General features: G+C 39.0%; 2 protein-coding genes across 3 annotated transcripts in view; one reads left to right on the top strand and one right to left on the bottom strand.

Moving 5' to 3' along the window:
• The window catches only part of TRAK2 (trafficking kinesin protein 2), a 70,123-nt gene extending 69,292 nt beyond the window's left edge, over positions 1 to 831 (bottom strand). The window contains exon 1 of one of the 2 annotated variants that reach the window (XM_055397077.2): positions 677 to 831. The gene's annotated coding sequence lies outside the window, so the exon portion shown is untranslated. Of the gene's footprint in view, positions 1 to 660 lie in introns of both variants that reach the window. The other variant, XM_055397076.2, reaches the window with a different exon arrangement.
• On the top strand, positions 171 to 27,299 carry STRADB (STE20 related adaptor beta). Its single transcript, XM_055397080.2, has 12 exons — positions 171 to 323; positions 3,786 to 3,879; positions 7,301 to 7,381; positions 17,133 to 17,232; positions 20,498 to 20,619; positions 21,595 to 21,703; positions 22,910 to 23,033; positions 24,078 to 24,249; positions 24,546 to 24,650; positions 24,814 to 25,058; positions 26,067 to 26,109; positions 26,572 to 27,299. Exons 2-12 carry the CDS (start codon positions 3,868 to 3,870, stop codon positions 26,713 to 26,715), a joined length of 1,257 nt encoding a protein of 418 aa, XP_055253055.2. The 5' UTR covers positions 171 to 323; positions 3,786 to 3,867; the 3' UTR covers positions 26,716 to 27,299.
• The last annotated feature ends 42 nt before the right edge of the window (positions 27,300 to 27,341 follow it).

The raw sequence follows: 27,341 nt of genomic DNA, 5'->3' as shown, positions 1-27,341 counted from the left end.
GCTGGGAATTGTAGTTTCCTCTCGGCCACGCTCTTTAACTCGAAGGCCACGCCCCTCCCTGCTAGCCCTGAAGCCGGAGGCGGGAGGCGGGAGGCGGGGCAGCGACCCTGGGGCCGGGGTGGGGCGAGTCCAGTCCCGGCGGGCTGCGGACGTTTGGGGCAGAGTTCCAGGCCCACAGCCCCAATCTGGGACCGCCCCCTTGGCTCCGCGGCCCGGGCTGGGAGCGGGCCTTGAGCTCTCGCTTTGACCCTGGGCGGGCCGGGCGCCCGGGCCCCGCACCGCTGGCCGCCTGAGGAGAACCGCTGGCCGTGCTCGCCGCCAGGGTAATGAGGGGAGGCCGGGCAGCGAGGGGAAGGGCTAGGGGCCGGTCGCGAAGTGAGGGAGCGCGGCTTAGTCCGCGCGCGCCTCGGGAACCTCGAGGCTAGAACTCGCCGTCATACCTCTAGCCGGAGCCCGGGCGGCTGGCGGAGCCGTGGCGGGGGTCCGGCTCCGCATAAAGAGCGGCCCCTGTGCCCAGCGCAGCTCCGGTTCTGCCCGGCGTCCCGGGAGAGCACCTGCGAGTGGGTAGGCTGCGCCTGCTGGGGTCGGCGGCGCCAGGTGCGCGGGTCCGGCCGCCCGCGGTGCTCTCCCGGGTCCAGCCACCCCGACCCCTGCTCTCACCTTTGGCTGCACTCACCCACGCGTGGCGTTCCCAAACCCGAGACGCCCTCCGGCCCGGCTCCGTGTGCCACCTTCTGCGAGTTCGCTGCAAAGTCCCCCAAAGCAGGACTCGGAAGGAAGCTTTTATATAATTGAATGCAAACTGTGTTTTCTCCTCGGTAGTTAAGTTCAGGGTTGTGTTTTTCCCTCTTGGATTTGTTGTGTCAAGCACCTTTTCCCTCAAAACGCGATTGGAATTTGTGACAGCGCGTACCCGCTTAGTAAATATTTTTTGAAAGCTTGAGTCACGATGCTAAGTTTAGAAAATTCTACCGAGTTGTGCGTCGCTATGGTTAAAATTTTTTTTAAGGCTCCACAAAGAGTTAAATCGGGCTTTTTTGCATTCCCTGTTACAAGGGCCTCTGTTGGATGCTTAAATTAACTCAAAACCCGAGTTCTGTAATTTGAGCGTTCTGATTGTTCCAGAAAGTGTCAACCTTTCAGATTAAAGTTTTCAGAGGAACCGTTCTTCATTCATTCTTCATTAAGATGAAGTAATTCATTTGCTCTGAGTCACCTAGAATAAATTTATTTACAAAGCTTTTCCTGATTAGCTTTTTAGATACAAGTATGAGAGAGAGACTCACTGGAAAAGACTCTGATGCTGGGAAAGATTGGGGGCGGGAGGAGAAGGGGACGACAGAGAGTGAGATGGCTGGATGGCATCACCGACTCTGTGGACATGAGTTTGAGTGTACTCCGGGAGTTGGTGATGGACAGGGAGGCCTGGCGTGCTGTGATTCATGGGGTCGCAAAGAGTCGGACACGACTGAGCGGCTGAACTGAACTGATGAGAGATCACAGTGATGTGTCTGTGAATACATTCAGAAATACAAGTCTCAACTATGAATTTTTTAAAAAAGATATTCCTACCTAGTGAAAGCGTACGGGAGAAAATTATAACAGCAAATTTGCCCCCTTCCCCCCGCCCCTTACCGGGGGCAACTGCTGCCTTGACCTCAAAATGTCATAAAATTTTCTCTTAATAGTCTGTCATATCTAAAGCAAAATCCTCTAGGATTAAGCCTCGCACAGGGGCAACCCCTTTAGTACTAACAGTTTTCACAGATTGTGTCAGTTTCTTGTGAGTTTTCCTGAAAAATAGATAATCTAGTGTAAAATTTTTTGTTGTTGAAGAAAGAACTTACAGTTATTATGTGGAAAAAGCAGGAAACAATCATGAGAACTAGGAAATTCAGTTAATCACCACATCTCTAATCTTGGCTTGTGGGAATGTATGCTGTAAGTGGTCTGGACCTTGTTTGCCTGGGTCACTAGTGAGTGTCCCCAGTGCCCAGCACAGCACCTGACCCATGACAGCCATTCATTAAACACTGTGGTAAGAATACTTGACTGTTTCAGATAGCAGTGTAATTACTTTCTTCATGTGAATGGTTTCTTCATTTACTTGGATATTTTTTTAGATTACTAGAAGTGAGAATTTTATAGGATCAAAAGGTATGAATGTTTTTGTGGTTATCAAAACATTGCCAACTTGCTTTCCAAATGAGCCCTACCATTTGGTACTGCTACCAGTAATAACTGAGTGTACCTTTCAGAGCATCTTCTTAAGCTCTTGTATGGATACAGTATTTGGTAATTCTAAGCACTTTCAGATGAAGCATTTCATTTGATCTGAACCACCTGGAAAATGGGCAGGGCAGGGCAGGTATTGCATTATCCCTTTTGTAACACAGCAAACATCAGTGCCTTTTATTTATGATAATGAATGGCTGGAGACAAAAATAAGCAAACCCTGTCAGGTCCCCCCTACACACACACACCCATTCTTTACCTTTGGTCTGTAATGAATATCATGAACAAATTGACTTCTTTCCTTAACAATAAAATTAGATGCTGGTGTATAATTTCTGTAGTTTACAAAATCCTTTTCTTTGCCATTTGTTCGGATGTTTGCAGATGCTTTGATCAAACTTGGGAATTTCATTAAAATGAAATAATCAGTCACAATTTAGGTGGAAGAGAAATCGGGTAGGTGTAAGGGAATACCACATACTAGGAAATTTAAAACATTGCCACCCTTTCTATGCAGAAAGATCTGGGAAATTTTGGTGGTGCTTTTAGCTTCTTGAATGTAAATGTAGTAAGTTACTATTTTAAACCTCTGCATCTGTTGGAGTCTTCATAAACTATTGAGATTAATATGCCATCAGTGAAAGTGGACAGGAATTATTTGTATAATAATCAGCATATTTTTCATATCTGTCAGTAAATTCCAAGTAGAATGGAAATGAGAACTAAGAATCATAAGGTAAAAAACAACCTACAGAAAATATTTTCACATGAAAATTGGAAAAAAAAGTTTTTTGTAAACATATGGCAAGAAGAAAATGTTATTAGTTCCTAGTCTGTTACTAATCCTGATTCTTTCCCAAATTTGTTGGTCAGTGACCCTAAATGATTTAATAGGTAATGAATTGATAAGGAAGCTTTGGAAGATTCAAAGTTTACTTATAAGTAGAACCATTGGAAATTCTTGGGCGTCATTTGTAGTAAAAGTGGGTCCAAAATTGCCTTTTTGTATTGTTTTTACATTTTGCTTAGCGTTCTTTGAAAAAAGTAGTACAGATAAGGAAGAACAGATGCAGGTAATCAAGGCTTTGGAAATATTCAGAGCCTCCTTTCAACTGCACTTTGCCTTTGTGATGGAAATCTGTGAAAGTGAAAGCCGCTCAGTCACTTCTGGCTCTTTGCGACCCCATGGACTATACAGTCCATGGAATTCTCCAGGCCAGAGTACTGGAGTGGGTAGCCTTTCCCTTCTCCAGGGGATCTTCCCAACCCAGGGATCGAACCCAGGTCTGCTGCATTGCTGGTGGGTTCTTTACCAGCTGGGCCACCAGAGATGCCCAAGAATACTGGAGTGGGTAATATCTGATATCTCTTGTGCTATCAGATCCGAAATGGCATTCGGTAAACAGAAGTGCTCTTTAAGAACACCTTTCAGAAATGTCGGTAGTCCTTGTGTCAGAGAACAGCTGCCCAAATAGTGGTGGGTTTTGGCAACTAGATCTTTAAGGAATTGTTATGTAAATATGTTATTTTGTTTCTGTTTTTTATACTAGGATATTTCAGTGTCTTGAAGATAAAGCAGAAATCTTTGGAGTAGATGGATTTTTGTTACTTTCTGTGAACTAAAGCGATTCAATGTCTCTTTTGGTAAGTTTTTATAAATGTGGATCTAATTTTGTATCAACAGAGTAGTTAGATATTAGTGTAAAGCCATAAGAAAAGGCATACTCTGATTGAATATTCTTATGCTCTGAGATGTTACTTTAATCTGAATGACTTCTGGTCTTTAAACATATTAAATTCTCACTGAGTTTTTGTCTCTTTAAAAAAGAGCTTCTTCTATACTTCTCTGATATACTCCCTCTATTCCTTTGTCCCATACACAATTTTTCTCATACATTTACTATCCTTAGATATTCCTCTTCCATCCAGCTTTATTCTTTAAATCTTTCAGAAATCTCTTTTTACAAATTTCCATTTGACTAAAGGTAGGCAAAATAGTACGAAAAATAAGCCCCTTGACTTAGCAAGACAAGATACATTTGGATCAATGTATAATATGATGTATAGATACTAACTTGGTTTTTGTTTATATGAAATCCATGGTATCTAGCCTAGATTAAGTAGTTTTAGAACTTTCATTGTGCCTTATATAGACTATAATACTTTATTTGAATATTTAAATTATTAAAGCAGTGATCTTTTAAAAAGTGGTGCGTGCATATGTAATTTTCAAATGCTCTCTTAGTCTTCAAAATTGTTAGTGATTGGCAGGGCAAGCGGTATAGTCCTCATTTAGAGTTTGGCCTAAGATTGCAAAGAATTAGAGGCAAGGATCAAACTCATATCTGCCAATTCACTCCATCAGTTGCCAAATCTGAGAGGCAGAACTATGAAGTTAGGAGACTATATTGTTGGTTATTTGGAAAATACAGAATGCATTCACTTTCTGTTTAAAGTAAAGTTTATCTACCTGAAAGGGGAGCTTTATATATCTGGAAAATACATTGAGGTGAAATATTACCTCATTTTTCTAAAGCAGGATCTGCAGACTTTTTCTTTAGAGGGCCAGGTAGGATTTGTGTGCTATATGATCTCCATTAAATTGCTGCTGCTGCTGCTAAGTCACTTCAGTCGTGTCCGACTCTGTGTGACCCCATAGATGGAAGCCCACCAGGCTCCCCCATCCCTGGGATTCTCCAGGCAAGAACACTGGAGTGGGTTGCCATTTCCTTCTCCAATGTGTGAAAGTGAAAGTGAAGTCGCTCAGTTGTGTCCGACCCCATGGACTGCAGCCCACCAGGCTCCTCCATCCATGGGATTTTCCAGGCAAGAGTACTGGAGTGGCTTGCCATTGCCTTCTCCACTCCATTCCATTAAATTACTCTTCTGTTATCAAAGCAGCCATAGCCAATATGAGTTAAATGCAAATGAAGGTATCTGTGTTTCTGTAAAACTTTACACACTAAAACAGGTGATTCATGGACCATAGTTTCTACTCTAAAGGATTATCTAAGACTTAACAATTTTATGTCAGTTTGTAGGTTGGATGAGATGTAAAGGGGCATTTGATAGATGAAGATCCTGAGATTCAAAGGGCTACGTGGTTGCCCCGGTTTTCAAATTTGGGGGGAAAGACATCTTACTTAATCTATTATTTCGTAATTATGGGTTTTTTTGGAAAAAATAGAATTTGATAGTGGGTCATTTATATTTGTTCAATTTGTTAATAATTTTAGTTTATATTCTTGCAATGATGAAATATTTAGACTATTTTGAATCAAAACCTTCATGTTTTCTCCTCAATGAGATATTTGTGCAACTCAGATAAAGTTAATGAAGGATTCTTCCCCATTCAAAGTTTACCATCTGTTTGACAGGTAGGAAATGGTGTTTTCAAAGGAGCAGCAAGTAACAAAATTCCACACTCTTAGAAAAAAAGCAGGTGTTCAGCATAAACCATGTTGTTTGCACAAACAGTTTAAGCACCGTGATCCATTATCAAGGAATGGTGGGAACCCTCCCAAAATCTGAGTTCCCAGATACCAGCCAAGTGTCAGCCTTGCAAGCAGGCCTTTCTAAGGAGAGCAGTTTTAGGCCTGCTGTGTTAACCCTTTTTCACACAGAGTATTAATGATTATTGTGAAAGAGTCAGGGTAAATGTTGGAAAATATATTTAAGTACCAAATAACATATAAATGACCTAACTGGTGATTATTTTTTATATGAACAACAATAGTAGCTTCAAAAACTTTTATTATAAATTTTATTCACCCTACACAAACCAATAGAAATTTGCAAAGGAAATGATTCTACAGCTATCTAGACACTCTTAGCTACTGTTCTTCAGGGGCAAATTTTACATAAAATGGGGGGGATCTATTTAAGATTATTGTAGTAAGATTGATAACATATACCTACTATAGGAATTCAACTTAATCAGTAATTTAGGCTAACTGGGAAAATTATTAGTTTGATTAGTGAGAAATTATGGCATACTTTTTAGAGAAAGGAAGTCTGATTAAGTAAGTGACTAAAACCATTAAGTAGACATGGATGGATTTATCTTAAAGATTCAGTTGATATTATACTTTCGTAGTGAAAAGTGAAAATGTTAGTCACTCAGTTGTGTCTGACTCTTTGTGACTGCATGAACTGTAGCCTACCAGGCTCCTCTGTCCATGGAGTTCTCTAAGCAAGGATACTGGCGTGGGTAGCCTTTCCCCACTCGAAGGGATCTTCAGGACCCAGGGATCAAAGCCAGGTCTCCCGTATCACAGGCATATTCTTTACTGTCTGAGCCACCAGTGGTCCAATAATATGTTAATGTTCATATAAAAATGAATGTTCATGAGATGCTTGACATTAATTAAAAATCTCTTTCATATAGTTTGTTTATACTTTTTTGGGGGCACATTTTCTTCCTAAATAATGTAACATCAGCTTCATATTACTAACATGTTTAGGTGTTACATTTCTTTATTGACAGTATGTGATAATAGAACCTTGAGTTAAAATGCAGGAAAATGTAAATTGTGATAATGAAACTAAGTCTCTTAATTTGATTTGAGTTGGTTAGAGATCTTTATCACTTTAGAAAACAACACTGGTTCCAAATAAACTCAATATGTGATTTAAATATAGATAGACATGGTTCCTACACCTGAGGGAAAAAAATCTAAGGATCAAGATAAAATGATATGAGGACAATGAAATAATCTCTAGCTAAATACTCAGAAGAAGACTGCAAAGATGATGAAAAAGTTAAACACTAGCACCTGCAGTAAGAATGAATTGATATTACCTCCAGGGCAGAGAGCAAGAGTCAGAGATAGCACCAAGTAACACTACAGCAGATATGAAGTTTGTCTTCTGCATACCCAGATGCTTCTCCCTTCTCCCCCATGCTATGTACCCCCACAGTATGAATCCTGGCTCCGGTTCAGGCTCCTGTATGTTGCCCTTTCTCTCTGTTCCTCACCCTGGTCAACAAACTTCTTTGTATCCATGTGCCACCCTTACAGTGTTTTTGATTTTTCACTTATTTAATATATTTCTGATTTTACAGGATTGTTTCTGCACTTCACGAACACAAGTTGAATCACTCAGACCTGAAAAACAGTCTGAAACCTGTACCCATCAAAATCTGGTAAGAAAATGGTTGAGTACAAATGTTCCTCTTCTGCCTCCTATAATGCCGTTTTACAGAATATAATTCTTGGTTCTCCTTTACCTCTTTTTCTTTTCTTCTTCTTCTTTTTTCTTCCTCTACTTAAGCTGTTCTCCAGAAGTCTATAATTGATCTCTGCTCTTCTGCCTAAACAGACTCTCCCTAAGCAGTCTCAAAGGCTCCTGTGGTTTCAGTTGCTCAGATTTCAGATTGTCTAGAGGTACCTAAGGTTATCTTTCAGGTTGTTAGGGAACCCTGTCATCAGGCGGGACTGATGATTCTCAAATTTTTACCTGCAGCTTTGACTCTTTCCTGGGTATCAGATGTGTCTATAGAATACCTCTGGCTAGAGTTTTCAAAGCTATCTCTGTAGCAATTTGAGTAAAACCTTAATCTTCTCTCAGACCTCACTGACCTATTGAATTTCCAGCTTTGGCAAATGAAAATCCAACTGCTAAATCACCCTCACTGGGAACTTTGTAGTTATCCTCACACTGCCTATTCCTTGGCCCTCACATCTAGTTATATACCAAGTCTCTGAAATGCCCATGAGTCCATCTCCTCCTTCACCTGACCACTGTTACTACTCAAATCTCATCATCTCTCACCTGGACTATTGCAGGTAAACTCATTGCTTGTAGTTTCCTAGTCATATGTATAACCTCTTATGATCTCCCACTTAGGTCAGTTTTCAACACCGTTACCTGAACAGGCCTGTTTGTGCCACTTTCCAGCTTTAAAATTGCCATTTATTTCCTAAATCCTATGGGATAAAGCCTAAATTTCTTAATGTGATATAAGAACTTTTAATGGTATGGAATATATCTGATTTTTGAGTTTCATTTATTACTACTGAGTCTTAGCACATACTTTTATTTCTGCTTGAAATACCCTTCTCGATTTTCTTCCTCTAAAATTCTTCCTCTTGCTTAAAGAGTTGGTTCAACTATCTCATCTGAAGCCTTTGCTCTTGTATCTTTAATTCTGTTATGCTCCTGCAGATCTTAGACATCCTCATAAAAAGGCATTTACTATATTAATCTCACAATGATTGATGTATATGTCTCTCCACATGAGCCCGCAAAAATAGGCATCCTGTCTTTATCATCCCTGGGTAATAACTGATATATTAAATAATATTTAAAGAAACATGCTGATAAATTTTTCTCTGGGATCTTCCACCTTTAATCTCTAAATCTTTATTTTATAATTATTTCTATAAAATAGAACCTGCCTTGCAAATATATTAGTCCTATAAAATACAGTAATCTTAGTTAGTTTTGTTTATAAATTTATCCTGATCTTATCTTCAGTTGTCATCATTTTTGTCATTTCACTTTTTACTCACTATTACTTTAAAGTCTTCTAGTTACATACTCTTTTGTACAATAGAATACAGTATCCAGTCCTAGTTTTCATTTAAGTATTACCCTTCAGACTGAGGTAGAGTTTAGAAAGTAAAGTGTCTGTTGTTGGCTCTTTGCTATTACCAAGAGAGATGCCTAGAACTCAGGAAACTTCCACAAGTGTTTTGTTTTTTTTTCCCTAGCAGGGGCGAGTACGGGAAATATTGTGGTAGGATACATACAACATAAAATTTATCATCTTAACCATTTTTAAGTATATAGTTCAGTGGCATCAAATAATTCATAATATTATACAACCATCACTGCTATTCATCTCCATAACTCCCCACCTCTTGGAAACCACAATTCTCCTTTCTGTCTCTGATATTTGACTACTCTAAGTACCAATATAAGTACTGTATTTATTATTTTCTGACTGAGAATTTTCAGTTAGCATAATATCCTCAAGGTTCATTGGTATTGCAGTATATTGCAGAATTTTTAATCTTTAAGGTTGAATAATTCTTCATTATATGTGTATACTACATTTTGCTTCTTCATTTATTTGCTGTTGAAAACTTGGGTTGCTTCCACATTGCAGCTGTTGTAAAGAATAGTGCTTCTATGAACATGGGTATACAAATCTCTTTGAGATTGTGACTTCAGTTCTTTTAGGTGCGTACCCAGAAGTGGAATTGCTGGATCATATGGTAATTCTATTTAAATTTTATGAGGAGCCACCATACTGTTTTCCACAGTAGCTGTACCATTTTACCTTCCCACCAGCACTGCATAAGAGTTCCAGTTTCTCTACATTCTCTTCAAAACTCATTATTTTCTGCTTTTTGATAACAGCTATTGTAAAGGATGGGAGTTGGTATCTCATGGTAGTTTTGATTTGCATTTCCCTAATGATTAGATAAAAAGGCAATGCCAGAGAATGCTCAAACTACCACACAATTGCACTCATCTCACACACTAGTAAAGTCATGCTCAAAATTCTCCAAGCCAGGCTTCAGCAATATGTGAACCGTGAACTCCCAGATGTTCAAGCAGGTTTTAGAAAAGGCAGAGGCACCAGAGATCAAATTGCCAACATCATGGAGAAAGCAAGAGAGTTCCAGAAAAACATCTAGTTCTGCTTTATTGACTATGCCAAAGCCTTTGACTGTGTGGATCACAATAAACTGTGGAACATTCTGAAAGAGATGGGAATACTAGACCACCTGACCTGCTTCTTGAGAAACCAATATGCAGGGCAGGAAGCAACCGTTAGAACTGGACCTGAGGCAGGTGGTCCTAAGATGGCAGAGGAATAAGATGGGGAGACCACTTTCTTCCCCACAAATTCGTCAGAAGAAGATTTGAACACTGAGTAAATTCCACAAAACAACTTCTGAATGCCGGCAGAGGACATCAGGCACCCGGAAAAGCAGCCCATTGTCTTCGAAATGAGGTAGGAAAAAATATAAAAGAGAGGCAAAAGAGGTAGGGATGGAGATCTGTCCTGGGAAGGGAGTCTTAAAAAAGAGGTTTCCAAACACCAGGAAACACTCTCACTGGCGAGTCTGTGGTGAGCCTTGGCACCTCAGGGCAACATAATCAGGAGGAAAAATAAATAATTAAAACCCACAGATTCCGGGCCCAATGGTAACTCCCAGCAGAGAAGCAGCACAGACGCCCATATCCACGACTAGCAAGCGGGAGCTGGGCAGGGAGGTGTGGGCTGTGTTGCATAGAGTAAGGACCAGGCCTGAATGCCCCAAGGGCAGTCTGAGGGAACTAACTTGAGATAGCAAACCAGACTGTGAGATAGCTACCCTGGGAAAAGCCCTAACCTAAGACACCACCAGACCCGCTCACAGAACAAAGGACTGAGCGGAGGTAGCCGGCTGCGTACTGGCCCACCCCCCGCCGAGACAGGCAAACAAGGGCAGCCAGAGCCAGAAGGGGCTTTCACAGCCCCAGAGAGGTATCATCTACCAAACTGCAAGCAGGCTTCTTTGCTAACCAAGACTTCTTGGGATTCTGGATGGTCAACATCCGCCTGAGAAGATGCACCGGTTGTACACCCAGAAAACCAAGTGGCAGGGACGGGGGAGGCAATAAGTCGCAGTGACCGTGCTCACCAAACACCTGGTCATTTGAGCTGCTTGGACCTGGGAAGGGCACAAAACACAGGCCCAACTGAGTCTGCGCCTTTGAGGAGTACCTGAGTACCTGAACCTGAGTGGCTTAGACCTGGGAAGTGCATACAACCCAGGGCCAGCCTCAGACAGTTCCCGGCAGAGCAACCTAGAGCCTAAGCAGTGTAGACAGGGAAAGCACACATGCCATGACCGGGGGCAAACCCAGTGTGGCCAAGACACTGCAAGCACACGCCAGTGTTATTTGTTTGCAGTGTTCCTCTCTCCCCACAGCACAACTGAACAAGTGAGCCTAAAAAAGTGTCTGCCACTGCCCCCTTGTGTCAGGGTGGAAATTAGACACTGAAGAGACCAGCAAACAAAACAGAGGGTACCGCCTTGGAAGTGACAGATGGAGAAGTCTTGAGGCTACTGTAAGAATAAAACTGAAAACCAAAGGCAAGAGGCTTAAGTCCAAATCCTGAGAACACCAGAAAACTCCTGACTCCAGGGAACATTAATCGATAGGAGCTCATCAAACACCTCCATACCTACACTGAAACCAAGCACCACCCAAGGGCCAACAAGTTCCAGAGCAAGACATACCACACAAATTCTCCAGCAACACAGAACATAGCCCTGAGCTTCAATATACAGGTTGCCCAAAGTCACTCCAAACCCACTGACATCTCATAACTCATTACTGGACACTTCATTGCACTCCAGAGAGAAGAAATCCAGCTCCATCCACCAGAACACCGACACAAGCTTCCCTAACCAGGAAACCTTGACAAGCCACCTGTCCAACCCCACCCACAGCAAGGAAACTCCACAATAAAGAGAACTCCACAAACTGCCAGAATACGGAAAGGCCACCCCAAACACAGCAATATAAACAAGATGAAGAGGCAGAGAAATACCCAGCAGGTGAAGGAACAGGATCAATGCCCACCAAACCAAACAAAAGAGGAAGAGATAGGGAATCTACCTGATAAAGAATTCCAAATAATGATAGTGAAAATGATCCAAAATCTTGAAAACAAAATGGAGTTACAGATAAATAGCCTGGAGACAAGGATTGAGAAGATGCAAGAAAGGACCTAAAAGAAATAAAAAAAGAGTCAATATATAATGAACAATGCAATAAATGAGATCAAAAACACTCTGGAGGGAACCAACAGTAGAATAACGGAGGCAGAAGATAGCATAAGTGAGGTAGAAGATAGAATGGTAGAAATAAATGAAACAGAGAGTAAAAAAGAAAAACGAATTAAAATAAATGAGGACAATCTCAGAGACCTCTGGGACAATGTTAAACGCCCCAACATTCGAATCATAGGAGTCCCAGAAGAAGAAGACATAAAGAAAGACCATGAGAAAATACTTGAGGAGATAAAAGTTGAAAAGTTCCCTAAAATGGGGAAGGAAATAATCACCCAAGTCCAAGAAACCCAGAGAGTCCCAAACAGGATAAACCCAAGGCGAAACACCCCAAGACACATTTAATTAAATTAACAAAGATCAAACACAAAGAACAAATATTAAAAGCAGCAAGGGAAAAACCAACAAATAAAACACAAGGGGATTCCCATATGGATAACAGCTGATCTTTCATAGAAACTCTTCAGGCCAGGAGGGAATGGCAGGACATACTTAAAGTGATGAAAGAAAATAACCTACAGCCCAGATTACTGTACTCAGCAGGGATCTCATTCAAATATGAAGGAGATATCAAAAGCTTTCAGTTCAGTTCAGTCGCTCAGTCGTGTCTGACTCTTTGTGACCCCATGAATCACAGCACGCCAGGCCTCCCTTTCCATCACCAACTCCTGGAGTTCACTCAAACTCATGTCCATCAAGTCGGTGATGCCATCCAGCCATCTCATTCTCTGTCGTCCCCTTCTCTCCTGCCCCCAATCCCTCCCAGCATCAGAGTCTTTTCTAATGAGTCAACTCGTTGCATGAGGTGGCCAAAGTATTGGAGTTTCAGCTTTAGCATCAGTCCTTCCAATGAACACCCAGGATTGATCTCCTTTAGAATGGACTGGTTGGATCTCCTTGCAGTCCAAGGGACTCTCAAGAGCCTTCTCCATCTCCACAGTTCAAAAGCACCAATTCTTCGGCGATCAGCTTTCTTCACAGTCCAACTCTCACATCCATACATGACCACTGGAAAAACCATAGCCTTGACTAGATGGACCTTTGTTGGCAAAGTAATGTCTCTGCTTTTTAATGTACTATCTAGGTTGGTCATAACTTTCCTTCCAAAGAGTAAACGTCTTTTAATTTCATGGCTGCAATCAGCATCCGCAGTGATTTTGGAGCCCAAAAAAATAAAGTCTGACACTGTTTCCACTGTTTTTCCATCTATTTCCCATGAAGTGATGGGACCAGATGCCATGATCTTCGTTTTCTGAATGTTGAGCTTCAAGCCAACGTTTTCACTCTCCTCTTTCACTTTCATCAAGAGGCTTTTGAGTTCCTCTTCACTTTCTGCCATAAGGGTGGTGTCATCTGCATATCTGAGGTTGTTGATATTTCTCCCGGCAATCTTGGTTCCAGCTTGTGCTTCTTCCAGCCCAGTGTTCCTCATGATGTACTCTGCATATAAGTTAAATAAGCAGGGTGACAATATACAACCTTGACGTACTCCTTTTCCTATTTGGAACCAGTCTGTTGTTCCATGTCCAGTTCTAACTGTTGCTTCCTGACCTGCATACAGGTTTCTCAAGAGACAGGTCAGGTGGTCTGGTATTCCCATCTCTTTCAGAATGTTCCACAGTTTATTGTGATCCACGAATTGCCAGTCCAGCTTCGATGCATGATACAGGGTGCTCGGGACTGGTGCACTGGGATGACCCAGAGGGATGGGATAGGGAGGGAGGTGGGAGGGGGTTCAGGTTGGGGAACACATTTACCCCCATGGTGGATTCATGTCAATATTTGGTAAAACCAATACAATATTGTAAAGCAAAAAAAAAAAAAAAAAAATGCTTTGGCATAGTCAATAAAGAAATAGATGTTTTTCTGGGAAAAAAAAAAAAGAACTGGACATGGAACAACAGACTGGTTCCAAATAGGAAAAGGACTACAACACGGCTGTATATTGTCACCCTGCTTATTTAACTTATATGCAGAATACATCATGAGAAATGCTGGGCTGGAGGAAGCACAAGCTGGAATCAAGATTGCCAGGAGAAATATCAGTAATCTCAGATCTGCAGGTGACACCACCCTTATGGCAGAAAGTGAAGAAGAACTAAAGAGCTTCTTGATGGAAGTGAAAGAGGAGAGTGAAAAAGTTGGCTTAAAGCTCAACATTCAGCAAACTAAGATCATGGCATCCGGTCCCATCACTTCATGGCACATAGATGGGGAAACAGTGGCTGACTTTATTTTTCTGGGCTCCCAGATCACTGCAGGTGGTGATTACAGCCATGAAATTAAAAGATGCTTACTCTTTGGAAGGAAAGTTATGACCAACCTAGGGAGCATATTAAAGAGCAGAGACATTACTTTGCCAACAAATGTCCATCTAGTCAAGGCTATGGTTTTTCCAGTGGTCATGTATGGATGTGAGAGTTGGACTATAAAGAAAACTGAGCACCAAAGAATTTATACGTTTGAACTGTGGTGTTGGAGAAGACTCTTGAGAATCTCTTGGACTGCAAGGGGATCCAACCAGTCCATCCTCAAGGAGATCAGTCCTGGGTGTTCACTGGAAGGACTGATGTTGAAGCTGAAACTCTAATACTTTGGCCACCTGATGCCCAGAGCTGATTCATTTGGAAAGACCCTGATGGTGGGAAAGATTGAGGGCAGGAGGAGAAGGGGACGACCGAGGATGAGATGGTTGGATGACATCGCTGACTTGATGGACATGGGTTTGGGTGGACTCTGGGAGTTGGTGATGGACAGGGAGGCCTGGTGTGGTGTGGTTCATAGGGTCGCAGAGTCGAACATGACAGCAGCTGAACTAAATGATAAGTGATGTTGAACATGTTTTCATGTGTTTATTGACCATATACATGTGTTCTTGGAGAAATGTCTATTCAGGTTCTTTGCCCATTTTTTAATTGGGTTGTGATGGGCTTTATTTTGTTATGAGTTTTAGTTCAATTTGTATTCTGATTAACATCTTATTGGAAATATGACCTGCAAATATTTTCTTGATCCATCTTGAGTTAGTTTTTGTTAGTTTTAAGTACTGTGGCTTTGTAGTAGATTTTGAAATCAGGAAGAATGAGTCTTCCAGTTTTTTTTTTCAAGGTGTTTTTGCTATTTGAGGTGCTTTGCGTTTTCATAATATTAAATTTTACAGTCTTTGAACATGAGGTATGTTTCCATTCAGTAATGTCTTCTTTAATTTCTTTTGGCAACATTTTGTAGTTTCCATTTTACAGGCCTTTCACTGCCTTGGTTAAGTTAATTTCTAAGTACTTTATTCTTTTTGATGCTATTATAAATGGTATTGTTTTCATCACTTTTTTCTAGACTATTCATTAACCAAGTCTTTTGAATTTTTAGGAAGTTATTTTAAAAGTTTGAGAAGGACAACAACACTGGTATGATTTTTGCTTTTAATTCTTAACTAGTTATCAAATCAAAAAGAGAGCTGAGGTTAAAAATGATTTACTCTTAGTAAACCTATTTTGTCTTCTTATGACTGCTAATGTTGTTTTCTTAAGTGTCCATAACTGTCTATGTAGTAATTTGATACCAGACCTTACCGGGCAACAGCATCAAGCTTTTCCCTTTATAATTTATCCCTTTTCTCAAAATTGAGTCAGTGTTTGACTGTTTCCATTCTGGTTTCTCACCTGAGTTCTACTGTATTTGCAGACTTGATATCCTTGATGTCTTTGATCTGGAGGTTTGAACCTATTTAAAACAATGTTTTGTTCTTCAGCTACTTAATTAAAAATTAAGTGCATCTTCTAGTTTAAAGAAGACTGTTCCCTAATGGAGTTGATGGATGCAAAGTAGAGTTTTATTAGCTTGATTTCAACCCATCATCTGATAATCTGATGCCATATTTTTTCTAGCAGTGAACTGTCTCAATTCATTCTGTGCTCTAGCCTTCCTAACAGACTTACAGCTTATCACTTTGAATGTTTTTAGAATTGCTATATGCTTTTCATTCGCTCTCTTATAGTGTTCTTTAAATCTGAGTTTAATAAGACTACTATTCTAAAGAAATTGAATTGGTTTTTTAGATTTCTTTCTTCGTTGGGATTATTTCCAGTCATATGGTAGAATTTCTTTTTTACAGCCTTTTATCCCTCTTGAAGACTATTCACCTTTATTCACCTTTGGCCAGGATCTTGTAATTATATTCTGCTCTCTTAAAAGTTTAGGGAACTTGTAGAATCAAATGTAAAAAGTGGTTAGCAGAATTCCTAGTACATAGTAATATTATTTCTAACTGCCTTCTTCATTCTCTTTACCTTGGAGGTGGTAACAAGATTCCTGTCACCTGATGGTGCCTCTAAAGGCTACTAAGTGTCTTTTGGAAATCCTCTTGGCTATCATATAACACCAGTGGTGCTGGTCGCTTCTTTCTCCTGCATGCATATTATTTTACTGCCCCTGGGATCTGGTTCAGATTTAGGATTCTTGACTCCATAGTACCCTGTGAAAGGCCACAGTAGTACTTGGTCATTAACTCAGGACTTCTATATATTCTTTTCTCCCATCTCTTGAGGTTTATTTTTCTTTCTGACCTCTCTTCTGATTCATCTCATCTTGTGAAAAACTTCTTTAGCTTCTTTTAATAAGCCACAGTGTGGAAATTGTTCTGTGACTGTTAACATCTCCACTAATTGAGCAGAATAGCTGTATGTGGAATGATTGTAATTGGCAACCACTTGAAGCAAGAACAGCAGAATAGAATATTTTTCATAGTTCTTTGCATCTCTTCCCTTGATATATTTGTTAGATACCCCAAGGGCTCAACAGCCATTCTTAGCAGCTCCTTACAATGCTTCCTGAAAATTGAGCTGAAAACTGTTCTTCACTACCTGTAAATATGCTTCTCTAGCCCTACCCTGCTTCACAGACTGATAGGCATAACTTGTTAGCTATTGTGAATACTTTTTGGATCTTAAAATAGTCTCTTAAGTCACCTTTCAGTACTTTCCTAATGAGCACTTGTGTGTTTGAAAAGACAATATCAGTACTTTATATTGGAGTAAGGGACTCAGTTGGCACCAAAAAAGTTTATAGCTATTTTGTTTTCATGTTTTCAAAAAAATGCAGGTTGATGAGCCAACCCTTTCCTTGCTGCCTTCATCCACTAGAGCCAGTGAAGTGATCTGTTCCACCAATGTTTCTCAGTATGAACTCCAAGTGGAAATAGGTAATAATTCTGTAGTGCAGTTATTTGACTCATCATTGTTAGAAATGAAATTGATGACAAATGATTATTTTGTAAGCAGTCTTTTTCTGTTGTTACCCACAGCATAAAACTAAATATTAATTGTGTCAGTCAGATGGATGTATTAATTTTATTTGTCCTAAAACAGTAGCCAGATTTTTTTCAAGATTACCTTCTAGAATTTTTACTTTTTCACTGAAGTACTTGTAGAGGAGGAGGACACTGAATAGTATTTGTATCTTTACTGTAGGAAACGTCTAATCATTTGTCTGAATTAAATCAAATCATGTAAATCTTTTCAGTCACAGTCCTTTAACCAGATTCAGTTCAGTTCAGTCGCTCAGTCGTGTCCGACTCTCCGCGACCCCATGAATCACAGCACGCCAGGCCTCCCTGTCCATCACCAACTTCCGGAGTTCACTCAAATTCATGTCCACAGAGTCGGTCATGCCATCCAGCCATCTCATTCTCTGTCATCCCCTTCTCCTCCTGCCCCCAACCTTTCCCAGCATCAGAGTCTTTTTCAGTGAGTCAACTCGTCGCATGAGGTGGCCAAACCAGATTACTTTCTTTTAATTTAAAACCTTACCTAAAATTCCATTTGTAGTAGAAACATTTTTCAGTTAGGTTTGGAACAGGCTGAGTTATAGTTTATAGTCTTATACATGTGAAAATTTGCTTTGACTATTCAGAAACATCTGTTAAGCACTGCAAAGAGGTACTTTGTTAGGTGCAGGGATATAAAGCCGTGTAAAACACTTGAGGAGTTCACATCCTCTCTGGGAAGATAAACATGAAAGACAGCTTTGTCTTATGCACTGAAAAGTACTGTAGTAGAGCTATGCTAAGTGTTATGGGAACAGAGAAGATGGAGCATCCAACTGTTCATCTTGACTCTTCTAGGAGTCAAGGAAGATGGCAAAAAAGGGGCTGGATACTGAAGCATGAGGAAAAGTTTATTAAATATTCTAATCAGGATTTTTGTTCAAACAACATAAAGGAATCTTGACCAGTTAATCAAAGAAGGAATTTTTTGAGCAATTTCTCTAATTCACAGAATCATTGGCTAGAAAAATATGCTTGGAAAAAGCCAAGAGAAGCTCCATGACTAGAACCATAAGCAGGGTCACAGCATAAGAGCAGCCTCGCTAATGTACATGAGTAGGTATTTTTACCACCAGACGCTGGACCCCACTAGGGAGTTCCACACTTAAGTGAAAAAAAATCTACTAAAAATGGATTTTTAGATAAGTTTTAAGTGAATTCTGACTGCCCCTGCTTTGTCACTTACTTCATCCTTCAGTTGACTAAGCTTAGATCATTGACCCTCACCTGCCAGGGTCAAGGTGACAAAGAATAAGGATTTGACTTTTTCTGCAATAAAATAGCACTGGTAGAAAATGCTTCCCAAATTAGAAAGGACTTTCAGATGATGTCAATGAAAAAAGATTGAAAAAAAATACTCCAGTAGGTGACTGAGGAAGGACTGTCAGCATAGCTGCTCTGTGCCTCGATTCAGGAACAAAGAGAAGTAGGCAGTAGGAGGAGAGAAATCTGAAAAGTAAATGGATACATCTGAAAAAGGAGGTTTGGAACATATTGTAGAAGACCTCATATGGGGTGTCTAAGCTGAGATCTAAGCTCTCAGCTGCTGCACTGTAGTAGCTTTCTTTCGATAAAATGTTAAACTTAGTACAACTGGCAGCAGTTCCAGGCAGTAACCTGAAAGAAGAGATCAGTGGTTTAAAACCAGAAGTATCATCCTCATCACCTGAGTCTTTTTAAAAATTGCAGTGTATGAATCCCATCAGACCTACTGAATAAAAATTTCTGGTGAACAGGACCTTGGCACAGGCTTTTGAAGTAGCTCCATCAGTGGGTTTGGTGCATGTGCTGGTTGAGAATGTAGGGCAGGTGAGGAAGTCAGTCTATCCAGAGAATAAGGACAGGACTTGGGCAAGTGGTGCTGATACTGGGGAGAAAGGGATGAATCTCAGATTAACTTCACTTCAGCAATAAAAGTGGCAGAATCTGGTGACTGTGGAGAGAGGGAGGAAACTAATATTTATTAGATGTCTGTTAATAGATTACTATTCTAGATGTTTTTAGTTTAAAAACAGCAACAAATGCTGATAAGTATGTCAGGCAACTGCAGTTCGTACACATTGTTTGTGGGAATGCAAAGTGGTTCAGCCACTTTCAAACAACACTTTCACAACTTCTTATAAGGCTAAACATACGTGATCCAGCAATCCTGCTTGAAGGTATTTGCCAAAGAGAAATGAAAACATGTCTACTTAAAGAATGTTTTTGGTAGTTTTATTTCTATAGTCACCAAAGACTGAAAACAACTCAAATACCTTATCAACTTATGAATAGATAAATAAATTGTGGTATATACATATGATGGATTATTACTCTGCCAGGCTCTTCTGTTCCTGGGATTTTCCAGGCAAGAATACTGGAGTGGGATGCCATTTCCTTCTCAAAGGGATCTTGCAGACCCAGGGATTGAATCTGGGTCTCCCACACTGCAGGCAGATTCTTTACCATCTGAATACTGGAGTAGATTGCCATTCCCTTCTCCAGAGGAACTTCCCAGTCCAGGGATCGAACCCTGGTCTCCGGCATTGTAGGCAGACTCTACTGTTTGAGCTACAGGGAAGTCCTATTATTACTCTGCAATAGAAATAAATTAAGTACTGAAACATGGATAAATCTTAAAAGAATTATGCTAAGTGAAAGAAGCCAGACCCTAAAAAACTACTCCTTATGATACTATTTACATATCAAACAAAAATTATATCAGTGGTTGCCAGGGACTGGGAGTAGAGGATTGCTGAGTAACATTCCATTGTTGGAGTATGTCACAACTTTATAAAGTCACAGTATTAGCCATTACAATAGGTATATAATGTATTGTGTTTAATTTGTGCTTCTCTGTCTTGAGCATCTTTTCATGTGCTTATTGGCCATTTCTTTTCTACTATTTGGCTTGCCTGTTTAATCTTCTGCCTAATTTTTAATTGGGATTTTTGTCATTTATTATAGAGCTGTCGGAGTTCTTTATGTGGTACCCTGGATGTGAGTCCTATCAGATACAAATATTGTTAATACTTTGAGTCAGTGGCTTGCCTTCTCATTTTCTTATCAGTGTTTTCTTGAAGAGCAAAAGTTAATTTTGATAAAGTCCAGGTTGTCAGTTTTTCTCTTTGGTTTTTAATATGAGTTTTATGTCTTATTTTAGGAAGGGGATTTGACAACTTGACTTCTGTCCATCTTGCACGGCATACTCCTACAGGAACACTGGTCACTATAAAAATTACAAATCTAGAAAACTGCACTGAAGAACGCCTAAAAGCTTTACAGGTAACAATACAAAAAAAAAAAAAATATATATATATATATATATGCCTAATTTAATGTCTGTTTGACATTACATTTGTAAGAACTTTACTTTTTACATTTGTAAGAACTTACATTTGTAAGAACTTTACTTTTTCACAGATTAGTAGTTCTGTTCGAAAAAGGTAGATTTCTTTCTTTTAATAAACATAAAATTACAGAATTGGAAAGAAAGGAAGCCAGATCCATAAAACAACAAATAAATTCAAACTTTGGTATCTACTGTAGGTTCCTCAAATGAATGTCATGTTTGAAACACTGGTCTGAAATTTATTTAAATACCCCTCATCTGTCCAGTCACAAATAATAGGAAAATAGAAAAAAACAAAAGCAAACAGTTTCTTTTTTATACAGCTAAGTTAAATTAGCTTCTGAATTGATAAATTTTAACAGATTACATTTTAGGAATATTATAATACTATTTCCATTGTCACTAATCATTTTTGATATAAAGAGAGAAAGTACTTCATTTTGATATCTCAACTTTTAACATATTTAATGTATTTGTGCACATTTATATTGAACAGAAAAAGATTGGAAGAAATTATACTGAAATATTAATAGTGGTTCTATCATTTAGTGTTAGAAGGGACTTTTATCTTCATGTTTTAATGTATTTTTTAAATGTTTCTATCATAAGAACACAGAACAGTTATTGAATATGACCTCTGGAGTTAAGACTGTCCTCCTTTCATTAATTATGTGCTCTTGAACAAGTTTTGTCTTGTTTTTAAGTATTCTCGTCTTAAAATGGGAATTATAATGCCACATACTCTGTGTAGTGGCTGTGAGACTGAAAGACATGACCGTATGAGAACAGTGCTTAGTACTAATAAACTCCATTATTAGTACTAATAAGCTGCCACTACTGCTGTTATCTTCATCATGAAGAAAAAAACATTGTTTTTAAATGTCTTGTCTCTTGTGTGTCTATACCAGAAAGCAGTGATTCTATCCCACTTTTTCCGGCATCCCAATATTACAACTTACTGGACTGTTTTCACTGTTGGCAGCTGGCTTTGGGTTATTTCTCCTTTTATGGCCTATGGTAAGAAAACTCATTTTAAGTAAAATAACTCATGCTTTAGCCTGGATGATGTAATTATAAGGATGAGTGTGATCTTAAATTTATGGTTTACTACTTTTAATTTATAAACCTGGCCAATTCTAGATTTCATGATATATTTCTATATCTGGTTCATGTTGAATTTTAGTCTTCAGAAAAAAAGGTAGAATGGCTCTCATGATCAGTGAAACCACCACTGATTTCTCCAAGAAATCCATGCCTTTGAACAAGCTTTTTTTCCCTTCAGTTTCCTTCCTCTATCTCAATGGACAGCTGCTATTATTCTTCAAGCAGTAGTAGTTTTCCTACTTGTGTACACCATCCCTGTCTTTCTCTGCATTTGTAAACTTATTTAACTGCATTGTAAACATCTGTGTATCTGTCTCCCTGCTCTGGATTTGAGCTTCTCAAGGGCAGGATCATGTATGTGTTTTTAGTTTTGGTGTCCCCAGGTACTCATAAAATACCTAGCATAAAGTAGTGTTCAGTAGGTATGTTGAATAAATAAGTGAATTTTAGAGGTTTGATTTTTTTAGAATGTTTTTGTGGATTGCCTGTGGGTTTAAAAATGTATATATTCTCACACAGTATGTATTTTTTCAGTAATATTGGGTATTATTAATTCATTGTCCTAATCTCTAGCATGTTATTAGAAGTCTTTTCAAAGATTCTCGAAGGAAAATTACCTTTGCATAGGAAAATAGTTCAGTTCAGTCGCTCAGTTGTGTCCGACTCTTTGCGAGCCCATGAATCACAGCACGCCAGGCCTCCCTGTCCATCACCAACTACCGGAGTTCACTCAAACTCATGTCCATCGAGTCGGTGATGCCATCCAGGCATCTCATTCTCTGTCGTCCCCGTCTCCTCCCACCCCCAATCCCTCCCAGCATCAGACTCTTTTCCATTGAGTCAACTCATCGCATGAGGTGGCCAAAGTATTGGAGTTTCAGCTTTAGCATCAGTCCTTCCAGTGAACACCCAGGATTGATCTCCTTTAGAATGGACTGGTTGGATCTCCTTGCAGTCCAAGGGACTCTCAAGAGTCTTCTCCAGTACCACAGTTCAAAAGCATCAATTGACTCTAAAATGTAGCATGTGTATATGTGTTGATGGTTGATAAGAACATTTAAAACATAGAAACAAAGTCACTTTTAGTGTTCATCTGAGGATTTCAGGGGTCTCTTTCAGGTTCAGCAAGTCAACTCTTGAGGACTTACTTTCCTGAAGGAATGAGTGAAACTTTAATAAGGAACATTCTCTTTGGAGCAGTGAGAGGGTTGAACTATCTGCATCAAAATGGCTGTATTCACAGGTATTTATTTATTTGTATTTTACAAAATGAAAGAATTTGAGAGGAAAAAATATTTTAGGGAGCTTTTAGGAAGAAACAGTTGAGTGTTAAAATGGAGGATAGGAAATTTGCAAATGATATTGGGGGAGGAAGGGACCAGTAGTTATAGTAGATGCTTACGTTTTATAGTTCATTCACCAGAAATGTTCAGCCCATCTCCTCTGTGCTAAGTGCTTTGCGCATTCCACTGGGGTGGAATGCCTGCCCTCGTTGAGCTCAGGTCTCAGTAATGAGGGATACCAGAACCTGCCTGTTTCAACTATAAGCTGTGGGGAGTGGGATCCTAGTTAGCTCTTGTGTTTAGTTTTTTTCTTAAGCAAATAAAGAGCTTCTTTACCTGCTTTTCAGCTTTATGTCATCTTTATATCGTATACAGGTTGTAACTAAACCTTTGATTTCTGAAGTTTTTTTGTATGTAGCACATTGAGATTATCATACTAAGTGTCAGTTCTCTAGTTGCCAAACTGTAGGTATAGAAGTAATCAGCTCAGTGTTGAAAACAGTGTTGCTCTGAGATACTTGGGAATTTTTTTTTCCTTTTTAATTAAGTTACTTTTAAATAAGCTTGTTTTCTTATTGTTTATTTTACCTCCTTAAAGCTTTTTTTCTTACTGTTTATTATTTCTTAGCAGCATTCTGGTTAACTGAAGATTTCTAGCAGACAGTATTCTAATTAATCAAGCTTTTATTATACTTTACCAGACTATTGGCCATCCTGCTCTATTAGTTTCCAATTTTCCATGTTTCAAATGAAAAACAAGGCTCTTCTATAATTTGACAAAGGAAATTTTTATATTAGACATGTCTTTATAAATTTTGTTAATACCATCAGAGGCTATCTTTTATTGGATAATATTGCATTTTACTTTAAATTATAACTTCGTGCTTTAAATATTATAGAGTATTTAATTTCCAAGGGAATACATGAATTTATTCTGACCATATTTCTGTTCTTTCTTTCTTGGCCAATTTCTTAGTATTTAGGATTGTTTCTTTTTGTTCTAGGAGTATTAAAGCCAGCCATATCCTCATTTCTGGTGATGGCCTAGTGACCCTCTCTGGCCTGTCCCACCTGCATAGTTTGGTTAAGCACGGACAGAGGCATAGGGCTGTGTATGATTTCCCACAGTTCAGCACATCAGTGCAGCCGTGGCTGAGTCCAGAACTACTGAGACAGGTCAGGTGTGGCCATTGCATTGGGTTGTCTATGCGTCTTGAGTGTCTTCTGAGTTTGACAAAAGGACAATTGTGCCCTTATATTCAGACTGATGAAAGGCCTACTGCAAGACATTTCTTATTCCTTCTTGTCAAAATTATTGTTAGGAATTTTTAAGTGTATACCAAATATTAGGTGTATCTTGATTTCTCACGAGTTTTTTCCATTATTATTCACCATCCTTAACAAAAAAGCATATGTATGTAACTTTTTAAAGGGTATTTACACTAAAGGACTTCAAATTAATTGTTCTATAGGATTTACATGGATATAATGTAAAGTCAGATATTTACAGCGTTGGGATTACAGCCTGTGAATTGGCCAGTGGGCAGGTTCCTTTCCAAGACATGCACAGGACACAGGTAAGTGCTGCCAAAATTCCTGAACTACTTTCCCTTCATGAGATCCCTTACATTCTAGATAATTTCTTTTAAACATCTTTTAAACTCTTAGGATCCTTACTGTCATTGTTATTGTTTTAATATTTTGCCTGAAAAAGGTTGAAGGAAAATTTTCTTCTTTTAGATGTTATTACAGAAACTGAAAGGTCCTCCCTACAGTCCATTGGATGCCAGTATTTTTCCTCAATCAGAATCCAGAATGAAAAATTCCCGATCAGGTGTAGACTCTGGCATTGGAGAAAGTGTACATGTCTCCAGTGGAACTCGCACAGTAAATAGTGACAGATTGCAAACACCCTCCTCAAAAACATTCTCTCCTGCCTTCCTCAGCTTGGTACAGCTCTGTTTGCAACAAGATCCTGAGAAAAGGTAATACTGGTCAGATCTAAATAGCATAAACATCCGTGTTTTGGAAAAGTTTTTGTGATATTTGCTTCACGCCAAATTCAAATCTTCTATCAGTCTTTTCATCGAAAAACTATAGACTAATCCAGAAAATACCAGTGCCTAAAGCAAGAAGAGACAGTGAAGAAATGGGAAGAATACTAGGTTTGAAGTCAGAATTCTTGGGCTTCAGTCTCTACTGTATCATTTCCTAACTAAATCCCCTTACAAAAATCAGTTAATGTTTCCGGACATTAGTTACTATGCTTATGTTAAGCCATTTTAGAAACTTCCAAGCAGTACAAGAGTGTTAGTTGCTGGTATTATAGTAATTATTATCATAGATAACTATTAGCATTAATATTTTAGAAGTAAGGTATGTCTTTTTAATCTTTTTTTTTAACTCCTTAATGCCTAGGATAGTTTGTTATAATTAGTTAGTGCCTAATAAATGTTAAGTCATGGAATGAAAGTGAAGGTCACTCAGTCGTGTCCAACTCTTTGACACCATGGACTATACAGTCCATGGAATTCTCCAGACCAGAATACTGGAGAGGGTAGCCTTTCCCTTCTCCAGAGGATCTTCCCAACCCAGGGATTGAACCCAGGTTTCCCACATTGCAGGTAGATTCTTTACCAGCTGAGCCACAAGGGAAGCCCAGGAATACTGGAGTGGGTAGCCTGTGGAGTGGGCAGCCTATCCCTTCTCCAGCGGATCTTCCCAACCCAGGAATCGAACCAGGGTCTCCTGCATTGCAGGCGGATTCTTTACCAACTGAGCTATGAGGGAAATCATGGAGTAGTTGAAGACAGTCTCTAGAATTAATTAGTCAAGGTTGAAGCTAAGAATTGGGCCTCTTTACATATATCTTTTTCCTTTCAATTTTTGTGTATTGAGTTTTGTAGCTTTAAACTTATGTTCTAACAGTTTAAAGCAAAATATCTACATTCTAATAGGTTCTTTTTTTATAATTTTTTCAAAAAAAATTTCAGGCCATCAGCAAGCAGCTTACTGTCCCATGTTTTCTTCAAACAGGTGAGCTGATTTATCTTTGTTGTCTAGATGTTTCTTAATACTATTAAAGTCGCATCATTTTGTTAGCTTAATGGGACAGTTTGGTTACTGAGATTCTTAATAACTTTCTTACAAGGTAAAATTAAAAACAAGAAAACATTTTTGTAAACTTTCTAAAATAAAACAAATGGAATATCATCACATGTTACTTTATTCTAAGTTTATATTTTGATTAATTTAGAGGTATTCTTCTAGATTGGCTAGAAATAGTGTAAGGGCAAAATAGTTCTCTGATAAAAATCAGTTTATTTGGTTAGTACTACTTCTTGTTTTCAGATGATCAGTATCAGAGGCATGTTTAAGTGAAAATACCTAAAACAATTTACACACTTCTAACATGACATCTTTAAAAGTTATTATTTTTTAAAAAATTAATGTATTGAATTTATGTGCCTTCAACCTTATTTTGAATTTATTTAACAGATGAAAGAAGAAAACCAGAGTTCAATACTTTCACTGTTGCCTCCTCCTTGTCACAAGCCATCAATATCACTGTCTACAGCATCACCTTGGACTGAGCCAGAATGTGATTTTCCTGATGAAAAAGACTCAAACTGGGAATTCTAGGGCTGCCAGATCCTTTTATGTCCTATATACTTGATACTTTCTCCCTGCTGCTTTTTCTTCTGTATTGCTAGGTACAAATACTAGAATTATACTTGAAAATACAGTTGGTGCACTGGAGAATCTATCATTTGAAACCACTCTGTTCAAAGGAGCAGGAGTTTATAGCCCCTTCAGTTAGCTCAGAGTGCTCTGACAACTCCAGGGAAACTTTGGAATTATTACTCTAACTACATTTAGTGTCATCTGTAGATGACAGATGACATGAAAAAAAATATTCTTCCCCAAGCTGTGACTAACTCTTCTTTTTGATCTCTCAGTATGATTTTTGAGCCAGTTAAAATTTTCAGCATTTTGCTGCCTTCAGGGGAATGAGCCCGCAGAGGACAGTGCTTTTAAGTACATTTTTTACTTCCAGATCCTAGCCTTCTTGATCAGCCATTGTTAAAACAACAGGGTTTTATCCTGGCATCAAACCCTTTTCTGATAGAAGGGAAAATGCTTATACTTTCCCACTTTCTTCTGTTAATATTTCTGGTAATATCAAACTGAGCCTCACTCACATTAAATGATTCACTTGAAATACACACAGAAGTTGTAATTTGCTTTTTTTTAAAGGGGCTAAAGTA

The sequence above is a fragment of the Moschus berezovskii genome, chromosome 2 (genome assembly GCF_049115385.1).
Source record: "Moschus berezovskii isolate FMDL1 chromosome 2, NW_MosBer_1.0, whole genome shotgun sequence".
Lineage (NCBI taxonomy): Eukaryota > Metazoa > Chordata > Mammalia > Artiodactyla > Moschidae > Moschus > Moschus berezovskii.
The sequence above is the reverse complement of the archived record's forward strand: the minus strand, read 5'-3'. Positions and strand labels throughout refer to the sequence as shown.